Here is a 17,971-nt window from a genome sequence, read left to right as displayed (position 1 = left end):
TGCTCCCAATATTCCTGCCCCCAGTGACCTATACTCTGTGTGCAATGACTCTGCCATTGATTGTGTGAGAGGCCTGTAAATTAAATGATATCTCACTCACATAAACTTATTAAGTTTTATGGCAACATAAGTTGTTCAGATATAATTAGGGTCCCTAATCACTTGACATTGAGTTAATTAAGAGATATTTTACTTGAGAGGTGTGACCCCTTAAAAGAAACGGGTGATGCAGATGTCTAGAAATGTTATATCTGAAAAAAAGAGAGAGGATCGCCCAATGATGCTCCTTTGATCAGCCTAAAGCTTGAATACTGTGTTTTGTTAAAGAAATCAGACTCAAGAAAAGACAACTTGTTGCAAGACTAGAATGATAAAATATTACCAAAGTCAAAAATAAGAAACCACTATAATTACTGAGTGTATTTAGATGGAATGAAGAAGATCAAGGCAAGGAAAGACACACATTTTCAAATACTTGAAGGGTCATTATGTTGATATTACTTAGGATTATTTATGCCTCTGAGTGGTAAATTAATAGTAATTTGAGTTATTAAGAAGAGTAACTTTAGGTTAGAAAAAGGAGAAATCCTCTAATAAATAAAATCATTCTATAGTGAATTTAAACACACACACACACACACACACACACGTAGATGTTTTACAAGGTGGCAAGGCTTGAAATGCATACTGTAAGGATGGGAAAATGAAAACATAAATAAGACTTGCCTTTCAATTCATTCAACAAATTAAAGAATATTGCCATCTTGCTTAATGAATGAGTTTGAAGAAGTACCAAGTTCTCTATAACTACATGTGTTTAAGAGAAATTGAATATGTTAGAAGCTGTCAGAGAGAGAATGACGTATAAGATAGAAGCGTGCACTAGCTAATTCAAATTAAGGAACGTATAAAAAGATATTTTCTGTTTTTCCAAACTCTAAATGCTCCTTAAGTGTTAAACAACGTAAGTTGTCTATGATAGATATCCTTAACTTATAGTATAAGAATACTTTGATTTTTAACACCTTAGGTTTCCTTTTGCCTAGAAAGCAAATTGAGCTGATCTGGCTCATACTAACTCCCTTTTTTTAGGCAAAAAATAACTTCTATCTTAGAATGTAAACGTTACTACCAATCATTCCCCATTTCCCTCTCTATTTTCTCACATGTCGAAATACTTCCGATTACCTATATGATTTGGCAAATTCTTTCTAGATAAGATCTTAATTTTTTTTCCCTACTTGATTACACACTACTGTTAGCTGGATAATCTTGACTCTCTAGTGGTAACTCCTTTTCAAGCCAGACACAAAAGGAGAATTTTGAAACCTTTAAAAGAGATGAGATGTATTCCATGCCTTTTAAGAACCTCTGACCTATCACAGCAGGCAAATATCTGGTTGTCAGGGAGATAGAATGAGATAAAAGAATCCTTCTGTACATACAGATTTTTGCAACTGAAAACTTACAGCCTGTGGTGATCAAAGAACTAAAGAAAATTGTAAGAGAAATGCCACCATAGTCTCCTAGGTGGACTTAGTTCTTCGTGACCCTGACCTTTAGGCAATCCCACTTTACAAAATGGTATATAGCTCAGAAAGGGCAAAGAGAATCAGCAGTGATCCCTCTGTAATTGACTTCACCTACCCATCTGACTGACTACCTTCCATTTTTGCGGGGAATGAACTTTAGTTTCGCAATCAATAAAAATCCCAGCATTTGAAATAAATATAGAATAAATAGGATTCCTTTCAGTGCTAGAAAATGAATCATATTCTACCATAGACATACATTATTGTGAAGTTGAACTAATTTATCTCTTGTACAATAAACAGAAAACTTTGTGGAACTGCTTGGAGCCCATTTAATGGTTATGAATCTTTCCAAGGGGCAGAAATGATTGACTAAAGAGAATGTAGTTGAGCAGCTTCTTTCTCTTTAGGTTGTTTCTATAAGGGAAGATTAGTGGCACCAGAATGTTCAGGAAACAATTCATCTTATCGAATTGTGCAGTAAGAACCACAACTATAGAGAAATAAAGTATGATATACTCAGTTGCTCTCCAGAGATTCAACGGAGGAATTGGGGAAGGGGGGAGTTTTGCTTCTTTGTTTTTTGCCACTGAAGGAAATAAAAAATATTTTACTCCCAAATGTATTTCTCTGATGGATTTTGAAATGTCTGCCACAGGGCCAGAAAATATAAGTGGACTTGCAAAGCTGTCTTTTGTGGAAGAAATATTGCATCTGTAAAGAATTCCCATTAATGTAGGCAGGTCTTTTCTATGCCTTTCCCAGACCTAGGAGCCAATGAGAGCCTGACAGTTTTAAAAGTCTGAAAATAAATAAGTATCACCGATTTTCTCTGAGCGAGGTTTCATTTACATAACAAGTGGCTTTGCTAACCAAGCCACTTCCTTTCTCCCTCTCATAAGCTTTCTTGCCACTAAACCTGATTTACCAAGACAACCTGATTTTGTCCATGCTTTGGGCCACCATTCTTTCTGTAACCTTGAGATGGTAATTAGATTCTGTAACTTATTGGAAAATTGGGTCTTCATTCTGAAGGTGCCTGTGTATACATGTTAAATAATTTGTTTGCCTTTTATTATTAATCAATCTGCCTCATGTCAGTAATTTTTCAGCAAACCTTTTCTGGCCCAAGAGCCTATGCCTCCCACACTGAAAACACCTTTGCAAAGATTATGACAGTGAGGGAAGTCTAGCATGGCAGACGCCATCTTGCTTTGAGACTCACAGGCTTAAAATCTTTGCTCATTCTTTGGCATAGCCCAAGCTAACCATGGAATTTAGTTTATACTTTAACTTTGAACCAAGGATGATAATAGTCCCTCCCTATAACTGATCCCCTCCTTGTTCCTGGGCCAAAAGCACGTTTACAAAACTAAAGAAAGGCCACAAGATTAGGATTATGACAGTGACCCTAATTCTGCTAAAACATAGGTAGTTTCTATAATCTCTTACTGCTCAGGAATCATGTGATTAGAGGTCACGAGATTTGTAACTTCCCTAATTGCCCCTACAGATAACATCACGATTACAGAATCTAAGATTGGTCTTTTGACATGTTTTTCACTCTAATCCCACCCAAATTTCCGGCATACGACTCAACTAGTCCTATGGCTCCCTGCCCAGAGATGGACTCAGCACGGGGGGACTATATTTTACAGCCTTAACGATGTCATCCCCAACCAATCAGCAGCACCCATTTGCTAGTCCCTTACCTATCAAACTATCCTTGAAAAACTTTAACCTCTGGACCTTCAGGGAGACTGATCTGAGTAACAACTCTGTCTTCCACATGGCTAGCCTAGTGTCAGGTAAGCTCTTTACTGCAGTCCCGTGGTCTCAGTGAATTGGTTTTGTCTGTGCAATGGGCAGGAAGAGCCCATTGGGGTATTACAGCACCACTTTCTCTGTTCTTACTTTGTTGAAGCCCAGGTCACAAAAAAACTAAATGAAATGTTAAGTGCCAAAGGATTTTCTCATTTCAAAGGGAAATAAGCAGTTTTTGGCATAAATTATAAGAGAATAGCTGCCTGGGCTCTTCCAGGGCTCCTCACGCTTCCAGATAATGTTGAGTGGAAACAGATAGCTATGGTTATAGATATTTTGAGGAATTTGAAAAAATGATAGTTGCAGCAGGCAGAATTCTAAGATGCTCCCAATATTCCTGCCCCCAGTGACCTATACTCTGTGTGCAATGACTCTGCCATTGATTGTGTGAGAGGCCTGTAAATTAAATGATATCTCATTCACATAAACTTATTAAGTTTTATGGCAACATAAGTTGTGCAGATATAATTAGGGTCCCTAATCACTTGACACTGAGCTAATTAAGAGAGATTTTACTTGAAAGGTGTAACCTAACCAGGAGATCCCTTAAGAGAAAGGGGTGATGCAGATGCTTTTTGTCCTGCCTTATAAGATGTAAATTTGTCATTATAGGAGATTATATGGCAAGTGCTCAAGGGGTGCCTGTGGGAACTGAAACCTGATATTTGGCAAGAGCTAACAAAATTGTCATAAGAGCCACAAGGAAGTAGTAATTACCACAAAAACAAAACAAAACAAAACACACACACAATGACAATACAAAACAAACAGCCACGAGGACCTGGCTCCGCTAGGAACCAGTAAGGTTATAAAAGACTCCAAGACTCAGATTGGATCTTAGCCCCAATCACACCTTGATGTCTGCCCAAAAGACCCGAGCAAAGGAAGCAGTTATACCATATTATGACTCACTGTAGCCGTGGTTTTGTCCCTCTTTACTTTTTAGTCTTCTGTATTACTTCAATTTTTATAGTAAGCCTATATTATTTTTACCAACACAGGAAAGCCATCACTTTTCGGAAAATATATCCTTGAGTGATAAGGCTCTACACACTCAATTATCTAGTAGGCCTAAATAGGCAATGGGAAGGAATACTGTCAATGAATGCAAATGATTTGAGGATGTAGGCTTATCAGAAACAGACTAGATTCTTTCTAAGACAAGCAGTTAGAAAACAAATTTATACCAGGCTGAACCAGGATGCACAGACACTAGGAGCAAGCTCTTATAAATAGGTTTATTACACCAGGCTGAACAATAAAGATAAGATGTTCAGAAGAGGCATCATTTTAATGAAAAAGCAGGTTTGCTAAAACTTAGTTTTATGATCAATATAGTAGTCAATTCTTGTCTGGGAAGAGATGTGGGAGAGTTTATGTATATCTCATCATCATTGACAAAAGGTTGCAACTCAATATTTTATGTAAAAGAGCTGGTACTTGATGAACACAAGTTACCACTATATCAGGTAAGAATGTCTCTCTAACAAAGGGAAAACAATGAAATGCAGTGAGTTTTAAAATGTAGATTTTAGTTTGGACAAAATTTCAACACCATTTGTTAGAAAATTAAAAATATATAAGCTTATAAGAAAGGTAGAATTACTAGGCAAAAAGTGTTTGTAAACAAAAATATTTAAATGAAGAAACATCCATTTTATATAACTTATCTTTAAAAATATTTGTAACAAAACTATTTATTAGAAATGCACTTAATTTTTCTGTGGACAAGTTATTACTATACTTTAGTGTTTTGCAGCACTGCAAAATTTTCATAGTTTTAACAAATTATCTTAAGAATCTTAGTCATTATAGTAATACCTGTATTTTAGTGTTAATTTTTGGAATAAATTTAGTAACCAAGATAAACAAAAAACAAACAAAACAAAACAAAAAAGAATTGCAAAAAACTCTAGTGCTTCTAGACATAGGTTTTTAGTGATGTTTTCCCTCAAAAATTACAGAGGGTTTCATCATATATTATAAATGCTAAAATAAAATATATGTGTCATATACTCACACAGTATAAATCATGAATATCAGGGGAGGCCTGTTATCTTTTCTAACATGTTGTACACAATAATTGGAAGTATGCTCTTTCTAAACATATACTATGACTTACAGCAAGCTGTGTGACTTTGAAAAATTATCTTCCTTCTTTGAGCTTCAGATTTCCTATTAGTAGAATCAGTAAAACATATTTTTCTAAATACTTTGCAAAACATTCCAAACTTTACATATTATGTGAACAAAAAGAAAAATAATGTATCAGAAATGAAAACAGTAAAGCAACAGAGGATATTTGTTCTTTTAGTTGACAACAATTTTAAACATCTTATATATTTCAGACATTTCTTTACTGATGGGAAAATAAACACAGATATGGAAAAGTGCCTCCAGGGGCTTAAAATAGAGTAGGAGGAATCAGTTGTACTTTAAATATGAGAGCCATGTAAGTATCATAGGTGCTTTGACAGAAATGTTGATATTTGGGGACAGAATTAAGGAGTGATCAACTTTGCCTGAGGGACTGTAGGAAGCCTTTGTTGAGAGGTAAGGAAGAAAAATGTTAAAGAATGTATAAGAATTCATGAAGATACTGATATAGGACAGGGAGTTCTATGCAGAAGGTGGAGAACCACAATACTACTGGTAGACATTGCAATGAATTTGGTGTACTTGGAATGTAGCTTGTGCGTGTGAGCATACATGTATATGTGTGTGTGTGTGCAGAAGATAGTAATAGAAAATGCACTCTTTGATTTTTATCTTTTCATCAATGGGACCAGAAAAGGATTTAAGTCAGATGAACAGGTTTCTATTTAAACATCTAAATAGATTTCTTTCATTCCCCCTTGAATAACAAGATTTGTTGGAGGAAAATAATGTGTGAGGCTGGGAGAATAGCCATTGCAGTGCCAAAAAAGAGTCAAGAAGAGGGTTGTATGGCAAATTCATAGGTGGAGAAAGGAAAATTTTAACCTGAGTTCTGGAAAAATCAACAACCAGCCTTTGTGCCCTATTTGGCAAGGGGACATCAATAGGAATGGAAATGGCATTAGAAAAATCATAGATTTTTGCTTTAAGAAACTGGAAAGGAGAAAACACGAGTAGGCAGACTTTTGTTGGGAGCAAAGAAAGAACTCAGCTTTAGGCAGTGAGTTTGAAAAGTCTATGGCATGTGCAGTTAGAGCTGTCTACAAGACTACAGAAAAATCTGCACTAGTTATGTTGATTTGGGGCTAAGTTACAGTTGATGGGACTGTTTAGGGAAACTAGGCAAGGTATTACAAAAGAAGGTGAAGACAAATATTTAGAAAAGCAGAAACATAACGCTTATAGAAACAATGGCATTTACGTGTTTCTTCTTTAATTAGGTACATTAGTGTGGCTAAAAATAGCAGTATTTTAAACTTAAACTGAAGCATATGTGTTTGGCTATCTAAAATATTCCAAATTTTATTAGCATTTTGTTCTTAAAGAGTTATTCAAAAATTAACCACATGATGGTGCTATGCTACCAAATCATATGACATGAACTCAGTCATTTGTTAAGAACGAAAAAAGAAAAAGTTATATTGATTATCGGGTAAATATAAAGTATACACGCCCAGTGGGACCAATGGGCACCTTAGCCTATTTGTTAAAAGGCTCCTTGTGAAGAGCAGTATCATTTATCTCATATGTTTTTAGGGAAAAAGAAAAATTCTGCCTTCAATTTAATGTGATCACACAGTTATGTTAATTTGAAATAAACTAATATTGCCAAGTAACATCAAAATGGTAAACACTGTTTTCAATTCCAAAAAAGCTTTACTTTTTAAAAAATAAATAGGAAATCACTTCACCACTCTTCATTTTAAACAGTTTCCAAGAGAAACTTTTGTAGAAATGGTAGAGAACTGTTCGAAAAATTATACAGGATATTAAATTATTATTTTGGATAACTTTAGTATCCACTTAATTATTTTAATTATTTAAATTTTGCAATCACTTTGAAGAAAATTCAAGTGCTTCTATAACCATATTTGGATTTTGAGTTGTTGAAAACTTTTAATTCATGCAACTTATTATTCATATTTATGTATAAGAAGTATATATTTTATTCCCATTTATTTAGTAGCAAAAAAACACTAGTGACTAAACACAAATTTCATTTAGGTTTTCACTAAGAATGAAGTCGTTGAATTTAGAAACTCTTATTCTGTCATTGTAAATGTAGCTCACCTCTTAATTTCGAGACAATTTGAATTTTTAAAAAAAACTTTATTCTGATTTTATTAGTGTTTTATTGCTATAATACTTAATACCGTATAGGACAAGTTCTTTTTTTTTTTTTTTTTTTTTTTTTTTTTGTAGTTTTCTCAGAGTAGTAGGATGTGAGGGTGGAATAAAGGCAGTTTTTGTTTTGTTTTGTTTTGTTTTACCAATATCTTATGCCTTGGAGCAATTTATAAAACTTCATAATGTTCCTCTGAATTCAAAGTGTCGCAGTGAAATGGCGTTCTGTCACAGTGCTCATAAAGTGAATCAAAGTTAAGGTTAATAAAATAAATAAAAATGCCTTTCTTCAATCTTTTCAGTTCATGTAAACCTAACCATCATTTTTGTTTCCTCAAGCCCTCCCTCTATACAGGAAATAGAGGAGAAAATAGTAAGAGAGAAGCAAATAAAAGATTCTGAAGATAAAACAATAATAACAATATGTACTTCAGATCGTTAGCATTTTAATGTATTCCTAAGTGCGTTAAAAAGAGAAAAACTCTGAAAACAAAGCATATCGTGCCTCATTCCTCTATTGCAGCTCAAAATCTGTTAGCTAAAAAATTAAAATAACTGGTGTTTAAAAAAGGACTACATATTCAAATGTAGAATATATATTTGGGACTTTCTAAATGCATTTAGTATACTTAAAATGTAATTTCTGTGTGAATCTGATTTTATGTCAGAACTCTTGTATTGCAATATTGAAAGGGAAATCTTAACAATTTAAGATCGTTCTGGATCTGCAACACTACTGTTGATGTTTACATTCACAATTATTGCGATACACCTAATTCTTTAAGGATTACTAATGATAGTTGCCAAGATAAAGTTTTCTGAGAACTTATTGCATATATGCTTGAGTATAGTACTATTTTACAGTCTTTACCCAAAACATTCTGTATTTTAAAAATTGTAGTTGTTTCAATTGATTTTGAATTTTTATGGACTTTATTCAATGAGATATTTTCTCATATTTTTGTGAAGTCATACTGTCATGTTTAATTGAGTGACATATCTATGTGCATGTGTGTGTGCAAACACAATACACAATACAATACATACAATAGATAGGTGGATAGCTTTTAAGTTTCATTACAAAAATGTCCTCCTGAATTATTTTTTAAAGACTCAATAGATGTAGGGTACAGGTTACAATTTTCTTTCTAATAGAACAGTAAGTTAGTTTAGGGGATTGCCTCTAGTGGATCCATATTTAGAGATGAAAGCAAATTACACACTGAAAGAAAATTCATGTGTTTTATTAGGCTCTGATGTCCTCAAAAGCTTGATGTAATTTATGATGAAAATTATACAAATATGTTTTGGCTGTTCCTTTAAAATTTATTTAGAATCTTACAATCTCTCACCATCTCTGTCACTATACCATCATGTTCCACATTTCTACCAGTTTCCTGGCTCACTTCTATGGTCTCTTAACTGAGCTATTGCTCTCATTATTTCCTAGTTATTATTGTCTTCAAATAACCAGAGTCACCTGGGTCTATAAGAGTAAGGTGAAGCTGGGCACGGTGGCTCATGCGTGTAATCCCAGCACCTTGGGAGGCCAAGACGGGTGGATCTCCTGAGGTCAGGAGTTCAAGACCAGCCTGACCAACATGGTGAAACCCCGTCTCTATTAAAAATACAAAAAATTAGCCAGGCATGTTGGCAGGCACCTATAATACCAGCTACTCAGGAGGTTGAGGCAGGAGAATCGCTTGAACCCAGGAGACAGAGGTTGTAGTGAGCCGAGATCCCTCCATTGCATTCCAACCTGGGCAACAAGAACAAAACTCCATATCAAAAAAAAAAAAAAAAAAAAAAAAAGAGTAAAGGTGATCCTACACTCAACATGGGCTCTCTATATCATGATCTGTTAATAATTCAACACTTTTGCCTGGTCTACAGGGCTCTCCCTGGCGAGCCCTTCATCTCTGGGCAAGGGCCTCTTCCTTCACTACACTCCAGCCCCACTGGCCTTCTTGCCTAGTACACTCCCAATTCAGAGATTTTGAAATTGCTGCTCAAACTTTTAGGAACTCACATCCCCCAAATACCACATGGTCAGGTTTTTGCTCATATTCCCTTCTAATAGAGAAGCCTTTTTTTATTTTTCACCTCACTGTAAGATACTCTCCACCCTCCACATGCCTTGTACCCCTTCACCCTGCTTTAAGTCTTTCTAGCTTGAATTCATTGCTGCTGAAAGTGATTTCTAATTTGTTTATCTTCTGACATCCTCAGTTGAATGGAAACTGTTTGAGTGCAGGGAGTGTGTCTGTTGAGTTCACTGCCCTATCTCCGTAGGAAGTCACTGGAAAACAGTGACTGCTTCCAAAATACCTGTTGAATGAAGCAGTGAATGTTATGGACATTGAGCTTTATTTAGATAATGAATTTCAGGCCAGTAAAACGGACAACAATGATTAATCCACCACAGGAGAAAAGAGAAGACAGTGAGTGTGTGTGTGTGTGTGTGTGTGTGTGTATGTGCTTTTTTATTTGCAGATATACTTTCAAGATGATCTACCCTATCTAAATCTATTTTAATACAAGTGTTATATAATTTTGCATATTTCAATTTTAATACAGTTAAGAAGTATAAAAATTCTAAATAAACACAATAAATACAAAAAATAAATAACATGAATCATTCTCTGTAGATCTTTCATAATGAAAAAGGCAGATATGTTCTTATTACTTCCATGATAGTTGAACTTATATAACTGAATGATTACTTTCAAAGATTAATATGTTTTGATATAATAAGATAAAGAACTATTATTAAACCACACTTTTTTCAATTGTGTTAAAAATAAATAAGAATGACATACATTTTTCTAGATTGACACCTAGACATTGATTACTTATTGGTATAGATGGCAAATATGTGTAAATAAAAATGATGATATAAACATAAAACTGTGTGAATATAAAATAGAGTTATAATAATTAAATATAAACAAGTATATAGACATAAATATATATAATGTATATCTAGAATTGAATCTTTTGTACTTTAATTTTACTTTGGAAGTATACTTAATTTTATATTTCAATATCATGACTTCTTAATTTAAAATGTTTTTTATATTATTAATGATTTTTATTTGTTTCATTTGAATAGATGTTTGTAACCTATTTAAATGTGATTTCTTTGGTGGAGACTTTCTTAGGGAAAATATTAAGTGAGAAGAGTTTACATTGATTTGGGATTAAAAGAAAAAGAGAAAAACAAGCTACATAATAATAAGGGAGTAAACTGGATACGAATTTGACATATTTTTCTAAGAGTACTTTGCAAATTTAGCATAAATGCTTAATTTAATATAGTGGGATCATGTGGGATCTAGAAATTAAATTAATTTCTAGACTAAGCATAATTTATGCACAATAGCAGAAATAAAAATATGATAATCTATTTGAAAAATGTGTTTCTTTTTCAGAGTATTTTCATTATCATATATATTGCTTTCTTGTTAAAATTCAGAGTTCCTGAGCAAATATGGGAGGGGCATGCTGATTAATGGAACTGAATGCAAAATATTTATTCTGGTAAAAATAATTACAATGAGCAAATGAGTATTGTGTACTGCAGTTTGGGGTGTATTCTCCAAAATTCTTCAAAATAGAGTGTGTTTTGTAGAAGAGGAGGAAAAGGCTAAATTAAATGAGCTTCGCTTTTCTGCCTTTACTTTGTTATTGGAAATTTCTATAATTTGCCTCATTATTACGGAAGAAAGCTGCACACTTTAAATGCCATTATAATTTTTCTTTCTCACATTAACAGACTCCTTCATGTCACCACCCAACAAAAGACAAAACTACAGACACTGTAAAGAATGATTTCTTACTGATATTTCAACTAACTTTGCCCTCTGCAATCCTCTTTGGCTCTAGTCCATATGCCATCACCAAACAGCTTCCCAGCACTGTCTGTCTTTCTGTCTGTCTGTTTATTGGTAATTCTTTTTCCCTTTCCTCCGTATAGCCCTCTCACGTCCATTACTGGCCTTTCACATTTCTTCTACTTCTCAGGGGATTAGAGCTTACACACATCAGTATGCCTCCACTGTGATATCAACCAACATTGTGGTGAATTAGATATTTATATCTTCAGAAGAGCCATAAAAAGGCTCAGTATCAAGGCTGGTGGGGTTAGAGTTACTTTTTGATCTTGTTTTTAAAATAATCTTTATATGTATAGTAATAAAAAATTAGTTTACAATTAAACTCTGGTAAGAATCTTTTTAAATGACATAATCAAATTATCAGGTCTAATTGTTCAACATAAAATGTATAATAGTTGAATCACAAAATAATAGCACCTGTAGAAGTAAATACTCAGCATCACTAGGTCTTCTTTTTTTTTTTTTTTTAGTTTAAAATACGGTTGACTCTTGAGCAACACAGGTTTGGACTGTGCAGGGTCACTTATATGTGAATTTTCCTCTGCCTCTGCCTCTGCCATCCCAGAGACAGCAATACCAGCCCCTCCTCTTCCTCCTTCTCCTCAGCAATGTGAAGATGATAAGGATGAAGACCTTTATGATGATCCACTAACACTTAACAAAAGTACATATATTTCCTTTTCCTTATGATTTTCTTAATAACATTTTCTCCTCCCTAGCTTACTTTATTGTAAGAATACAGTATATACGGCCAGGTGTGGTGGCTTAGGCCTGTAATCCCAGCACTTTGGGAGGCCGAGGTGGGTGGATCAGGAGGTCAGGAGTTCGAGACCAGCCTGACCAACATGGTGAAATCCCATCTCCACTAAAAATACAAACACTAGCCGGGTGTGGTGGTACATATCTGTAATCCCAGCTACTCAGGAGTCTGAGGCAGGAGAATCCCTTGAAACCAGGATGCGGAGGTTACAGTGAGCCAACATCGCACCACTGCACTCCAGCCTGGGTGACAAGATTGCAACTCCATCTCAAAGAAAAAAAAAAAAAAAGAATACAGTATACAGTGTATACTGTGTATAACTTACAAAATATGTGTCAAATGTTTATGTGATTGGTAAAGCTTCTGGTCAAGAGTAAGCTATTAGTACTGAAATTTTGGAGGATCCAAAAGATACATGCAGATTTTTGACTGCATGGAGTATTAGTACCCCTAACTCCCACATTGTTCAAGGGTCAACTCTATTGCTAATTGAAGGAAAATTAAAATTACTTGTCATTTTCAACATTTATTTTTTATCTTCTTCTTATTATTTAGTAGTCAACTGTCCAAACATTTGTTTATGTACCTTTTTCAATTTGATGACTCCCTCTTGTGTATCCTCATCTGTGACGATGTCAAACAAATTTCCCCCATCTCCTGGAACGATATTGTATTCAATTTCTGCATTTTGTCCAAAATCAGGATCCACAGCTCTTATTCTTCCAATAGCTGAGCCAATAGGGGACGACTCAGGAACTTTCAGGTGGAAGATGCCTGATAAGACATATAAAATTCAAATTGACAGTGGGGTTAGTAAGAGATATAGTAAGATTACAAGGCTTGAAAAATAGAGTCTACTGAAAGTAAATCACATTTAGAACATTATAGTGCAAAATGAAAAGGCATTTTGCTGTCACATTTAGGATTATGATTAGGAGTAATAACTTCACTTTTCTCTTCAATATGTGCTGCTCTAGAATTTTAATTGGGCATTGTAAATAGTAGAGAATGCTAAAGTACAATTATTAGCAGGACTTGTTTTACACACTTATTGACATAAAAGTGTACCACATGTCAAATGGGAGGGTGGGACTATTCATGAAATTAATTAGTACTAATACTACAGACTGCAAGACATAGATGAAAAGTTATAGAAGATAGATAGATAGATAGATACATAGAGAAAGTTGAGGTTGTATTTCCTAAAACTAATGACGTCAATAAGTATATATCATTAAACTAAAAATAACCTGTAAAATGATAATCTGTATAGTTAACCAAAATTCTAGTAGATGATAGATTGAAATATAGTATATTATAGACTGAAATTCAGCTTCTATTTAGTAAATTTTAACTTGTCACCCTTCTATATACTTTTACTGGTATTTTAAGTCATAAAGTTCTATCTCCCGAAGCTTTTTAATAGCATTAAGAAAGAAAAAAAAAGGAAAATGCTTATTTTTACCACCAGGTGGAGCATTCATATTGTAATGAAATTTATACTGAATCAGCAAAACATAGATAAAACATGTCAGAATCATGGAAAATTGTAGTACTCTCAAAAAAAAAAAATAGACATGATTTTAAGGTTTTGTAGAATTTTTAAAAGTCTGACACACAAGAAAGATATAAAAAGCATGCTCTTTTACTGATATTTCATTAAAGCAAATATTAATGGGTTTAACAACAGTCTGTTCAAATTAAAATAAGGAAAGGAAGTGAGAGAAAATAAAAATTAAAAAACAAAACTAAACACAAAAATCTAAAATTTCCATTTTGATATTGGAGTTCCACTTTCAATTTCTCTTACTGGATTTAGAATGGCTCTTTCCCATGGGTAAATCAACTGTGGTGATTCATTCATTTTAGAATTTTAGTTACATTTATGGAAAATAAATTAAGAAGATACTAAAAATGTCTGTTGCATAGAAGTTAATTAAAAAATCATATTACAATATTACAGTTATTTTCTCCAGGAAAGTGTGAGAAAAAAAATCACATCTTGTAGAGATTCTGCCAGATATTTTATTTTTGATTTCCAATTATTTTTGAGGTCCTATGGTTCTTTCACAATCAGTTTCAAAACTTGGTAATTTCATTAGTGTGGGCAACATTTAAATCTCCCATCTTCCCTCCTTCCCCCAGAAAATGATATCTACCATGTGTCTTGCATATGCAGACCAGCCATATTTAAGTCCAGCATATTATCTCCATGGAATGTATATGTGATTTGATCTCAAGACAGCTAAATACTCAACTAAAATTTGTTTATTTTACATACAAGACAAAATGATACTTTACAGTGGTCCATAAGAATTATATTTAAATAATCAGCTTAGTTAATTCATAGTATATCTGCCTTCAAAGAGGATATGAGGGGTCTTTCTAAAAAATGCACTTAAAAGTTGAAATAGATAAAAAAAAATTATAGACCTAACAAAAACAACAACAACAAAAAACTCCCTCCAAGTCACAATGCTAAAGAGTTACATAGATATTATGAAGAAATCTCAGTTAAGAAAAGTCATATTAATTGATCAAAGTAGTAACTTCTCATAGGCTAGGATTATTGTTTTATTTTTATTTCCTAAGCACTTAACATGGTAGCTGTCATTTAGGGATGCTTAATGTTTGCTGAACTTACAGCAGTGATTGAACTTGAGGCAATCAAATCAAAGAAGAAAAACAAAACAATGGGTTACATGACATTCCTATTTTCTACCAGAAGGATAAGCCAGATATTCAAGAAGAATCTATCCGATTTCAAATAGACTTAATTACATGGCTTTTGGAACTACTTTCTTAGGGCATAAGTTTTCTTAATAGATAAATTAAAACCTGATCCTAGTGAGGCACTCCTGAGATAATAGGAAATATGAGGGTCCCTGAACTTCTGTTTAATGAGGCAAGAAAGCATGTGACAAAGTTTTTACAGTTGTACTAAACTTAAGGACAAATTCCCCAGAAAAAGGACAAGGCACAGAACGTGTGAGCAATTTTTCATTTTCTTTTTTTTTTTCTTCTTAAATGCCCGTTAAATGAAAATACGACTTATCAGAAACTGTGTTTGTATCTTTTGCATCTTGTTGTGTGATTGTGATGAAGAATCTGAAGGAACATCAAAAGCTTTGAACTCACAGTATGATTGGTCATAGCCCAAACTCATGGTTCATAAATGAGTGTTAGAAAAAGTCTAAATTTTTTTCTAATAAAAGAGAGAAATGGAGGTCTATGTTGAACAGTGTACTAGAAATCCTTCTTGATCAGGACTTTTAGTTGGATACTTAGGGCTAAACATCATCAAGGAAATAGCTGAACAAGTGTTCAGAGAGACAGGGAGCCGTCGAGTATAGTGGATTTCAAACTTCAAATGTGGCCAGCAGTAGGGGTGGTAAAGGTGAAACAGCGAGAGTCATAAGGAGAGGAGTAGTACGGGAATGTTAGGAACTCATGGGCATCTCATTTAAAGGGCTGGGGACATTTCAGCTTATTCCATCCAATCCATTCAATGAGAGCCAATTCAGGTTACATATTAGGTTTATGAGTTAGCTTTACATTTACATTTGAATGGTTAAAAGCAAAAGTTAAGGGAATTACACATCGATGAAAATGATAGAGCCTGAGGTCCTCTCTAAGGGATTACGGTTAGTGAAGGTGAAGAGTTTAGCGACAGTTGAGATCCTCCAATATGGGTGGGAGGTGGGGGGGTAAATTAAAGCACTGAAAGGTATTCCAAAGGGCACGGGATAATTCAAACTGCAGATGAAAGATCCCCCTTTTCAACATAATATGCTGAGATATGAACTTTATGTTTTATAAAAGAACATTTTATGGGGCTAGTAACAATAAATGTAAAGACAGCTATTCTTTGTAGTATTCTATCAATGTAAGTGAAATAGGGTGTTTTGTTTTAAGTTGTCAGCATAGAGAATGCCAACAAATTCCATTTTTATCTAATGGCATTGAAAAACTTGTGATAAACTGAAATAATAGCATTGTCCAATAATGATTGATTTACTAGCATTCCACTAGCTTGCATGCCCTCAAAACTCAGATAAAATAAAAATAAAGCAATAATTCACCACTTACATTTTTGTGTGCGTTAAGTTTTAGTGCATGTGAAATGCAAATATACAGAGCAATGGATTTTCTACTCTTTACATAGCACACATATATTTTAGTAAGGTGGAAGTCACGTTCATTAAGACAAGTGTTTCTTAATAAAATATTACAGCTGGTAATAAAGTCTGCAGAATATGGATCAAGTCAGAGAAACTATGCATTTGTCATGTCGGATTGTGTAGGTTCTGTCGGTTTATTTCCAATGACTTGGCATTTTATCATTTCTAGAATCTCAACAGCAATAAAACTGAGGTCATTCAGATTAATTCAAAACTGTGAAGTAATCTTCAGCTGTGCCAAAGTTGGATTGTTCATGATGTACTGTGTAATTACACCGCCATCGTCTTTTAGGCGTCCTACTTTTGATGCATATGAAACATCTTAATGGCACTACCTGTACCACAAGAATTGAGAAATAAAACAGGTGACAAGAGATTGTCCACAGTCAATAAAAATATGTATTTACCTATTCATCAAATATACATATTATGCTTAACCAAAATCTCCATTTTCCCATGGAGAAGGAGGAAACGGCATGCAGTGAACTAAGTATAATGATCAAATTCTTAAATATAATATTCCCTGTTAGTTCCAAGAGTAGAAAAAAAATCAGGTAGTTATAAGCTACATAAGTATCCTCTCAGTAACTATGTCATTTGAAAAGATACTGATTAGGACATAAACTGTGGGTTGGGGGGTAGAGGACATGCATTGCTACTTAAAAAAAAGGATGTAAAATACATTTACCTTCCTTTTTTGTTTATTGCAGGAAATTTCCAGATACTGATGAAAACACCAAAATAAATATATTTACTTGACAAAATATAAATGAAGATCTTTACTTAAAAATAAAGATTATAGGACCTGAACAAATATATTAAGTGAATGCATGACTTTAAAAATACCACAGCATTCAATAATACCAGTAGCAAGTTAAAAAGAAGATAAAATAATCCATTACAAACTGACTTTTGAAATACATTTTATTTTATCTTTATGTAACAATAATTCTAAAGTTACTAAAAAAAAGAAGTCGATGTTCAGCTGCAAAAGAGTTACCTAAATACAAGTAACTAATGCAAATATAATTCATATTTAATAATACAAGAATACTAGAAATATTGGAGGGCTTAAGAACAAATTATTTCAAATTGATGAAAATGTTAAACATTTTTAAAAACTCAAGAACATACATTTGAGACCAACTAAATAGACTATGATTTGAAATATTACATTTCAATTTAAACTTCAAAAAATTATATATAGCACTGAACTATTGATTCAGTAATTGAATTCAACCATTAGATTGTTCAAATGATCCTGCATACTTTTTGTGTGAGAGTGATTTACCGTCTAATGGCTTAGAAATAAAATTGTGTTGTATCAGTATTTTATTTTTTTAATGACTTAAATATATATCACACAGAATTATTTCACCTTACTTAAACAACACGAAAAGGAAATACAAGTAAACAACATATTGTGTGAGTAAAAAGGAACTTTATAGAAATTGTGTACCTGTAGCTCTGTGACCTTGAGGAAAATATTTTAAATAT

General features: G+C 33.5%; 1 protein-coding gene across 2 annotated transcripts in view; it reads right to left on the bottom strand.

Moving 5' to 3' along the window:
- CDH12 (cadherin 12, type 2 (N-cadherin 2)) overlaps positions 1 to 17,971 on the bottom strand; it is an 831,087-nt gene that overhangs the window by 63,849 nt on the left and 749,267 nt on the right. For both annotated transcript variants that reach the window (XM_011999873.1, XM_011999874.1), the window contains one exon: positions 12,880 to 13,067. In XM_011999873.1, coding sequence (XP_011855263.1) covers positions 12,880 to 13,067 — 188 coding nt within the window. The remainder of the gene's footprint in view (positions 1 to 12,879; positions 13,068 to 17,971) is intronic.

Source organism: Mandrillus leucophaeus, unplaced genomic scaffold (assembly GCF_000951045.1).
Source record: "Mandrillus leucophaeus isolate KB7577 unplaced genomic scaffold, Mleu.le_1.0 Scaffold606, whole genome shotgun sequence".
Lineage (NCBI taxonomy): Eukaryota > Metazoa > Chordata > Mammalia > Primates > Cercopithecidae > Mandrillus > Mandrillus leucophaeus.
Note: the sequence above shows the minus strand (reverse complement) of the source record. Positions and strands in the feature narration are given on the sequence as shown.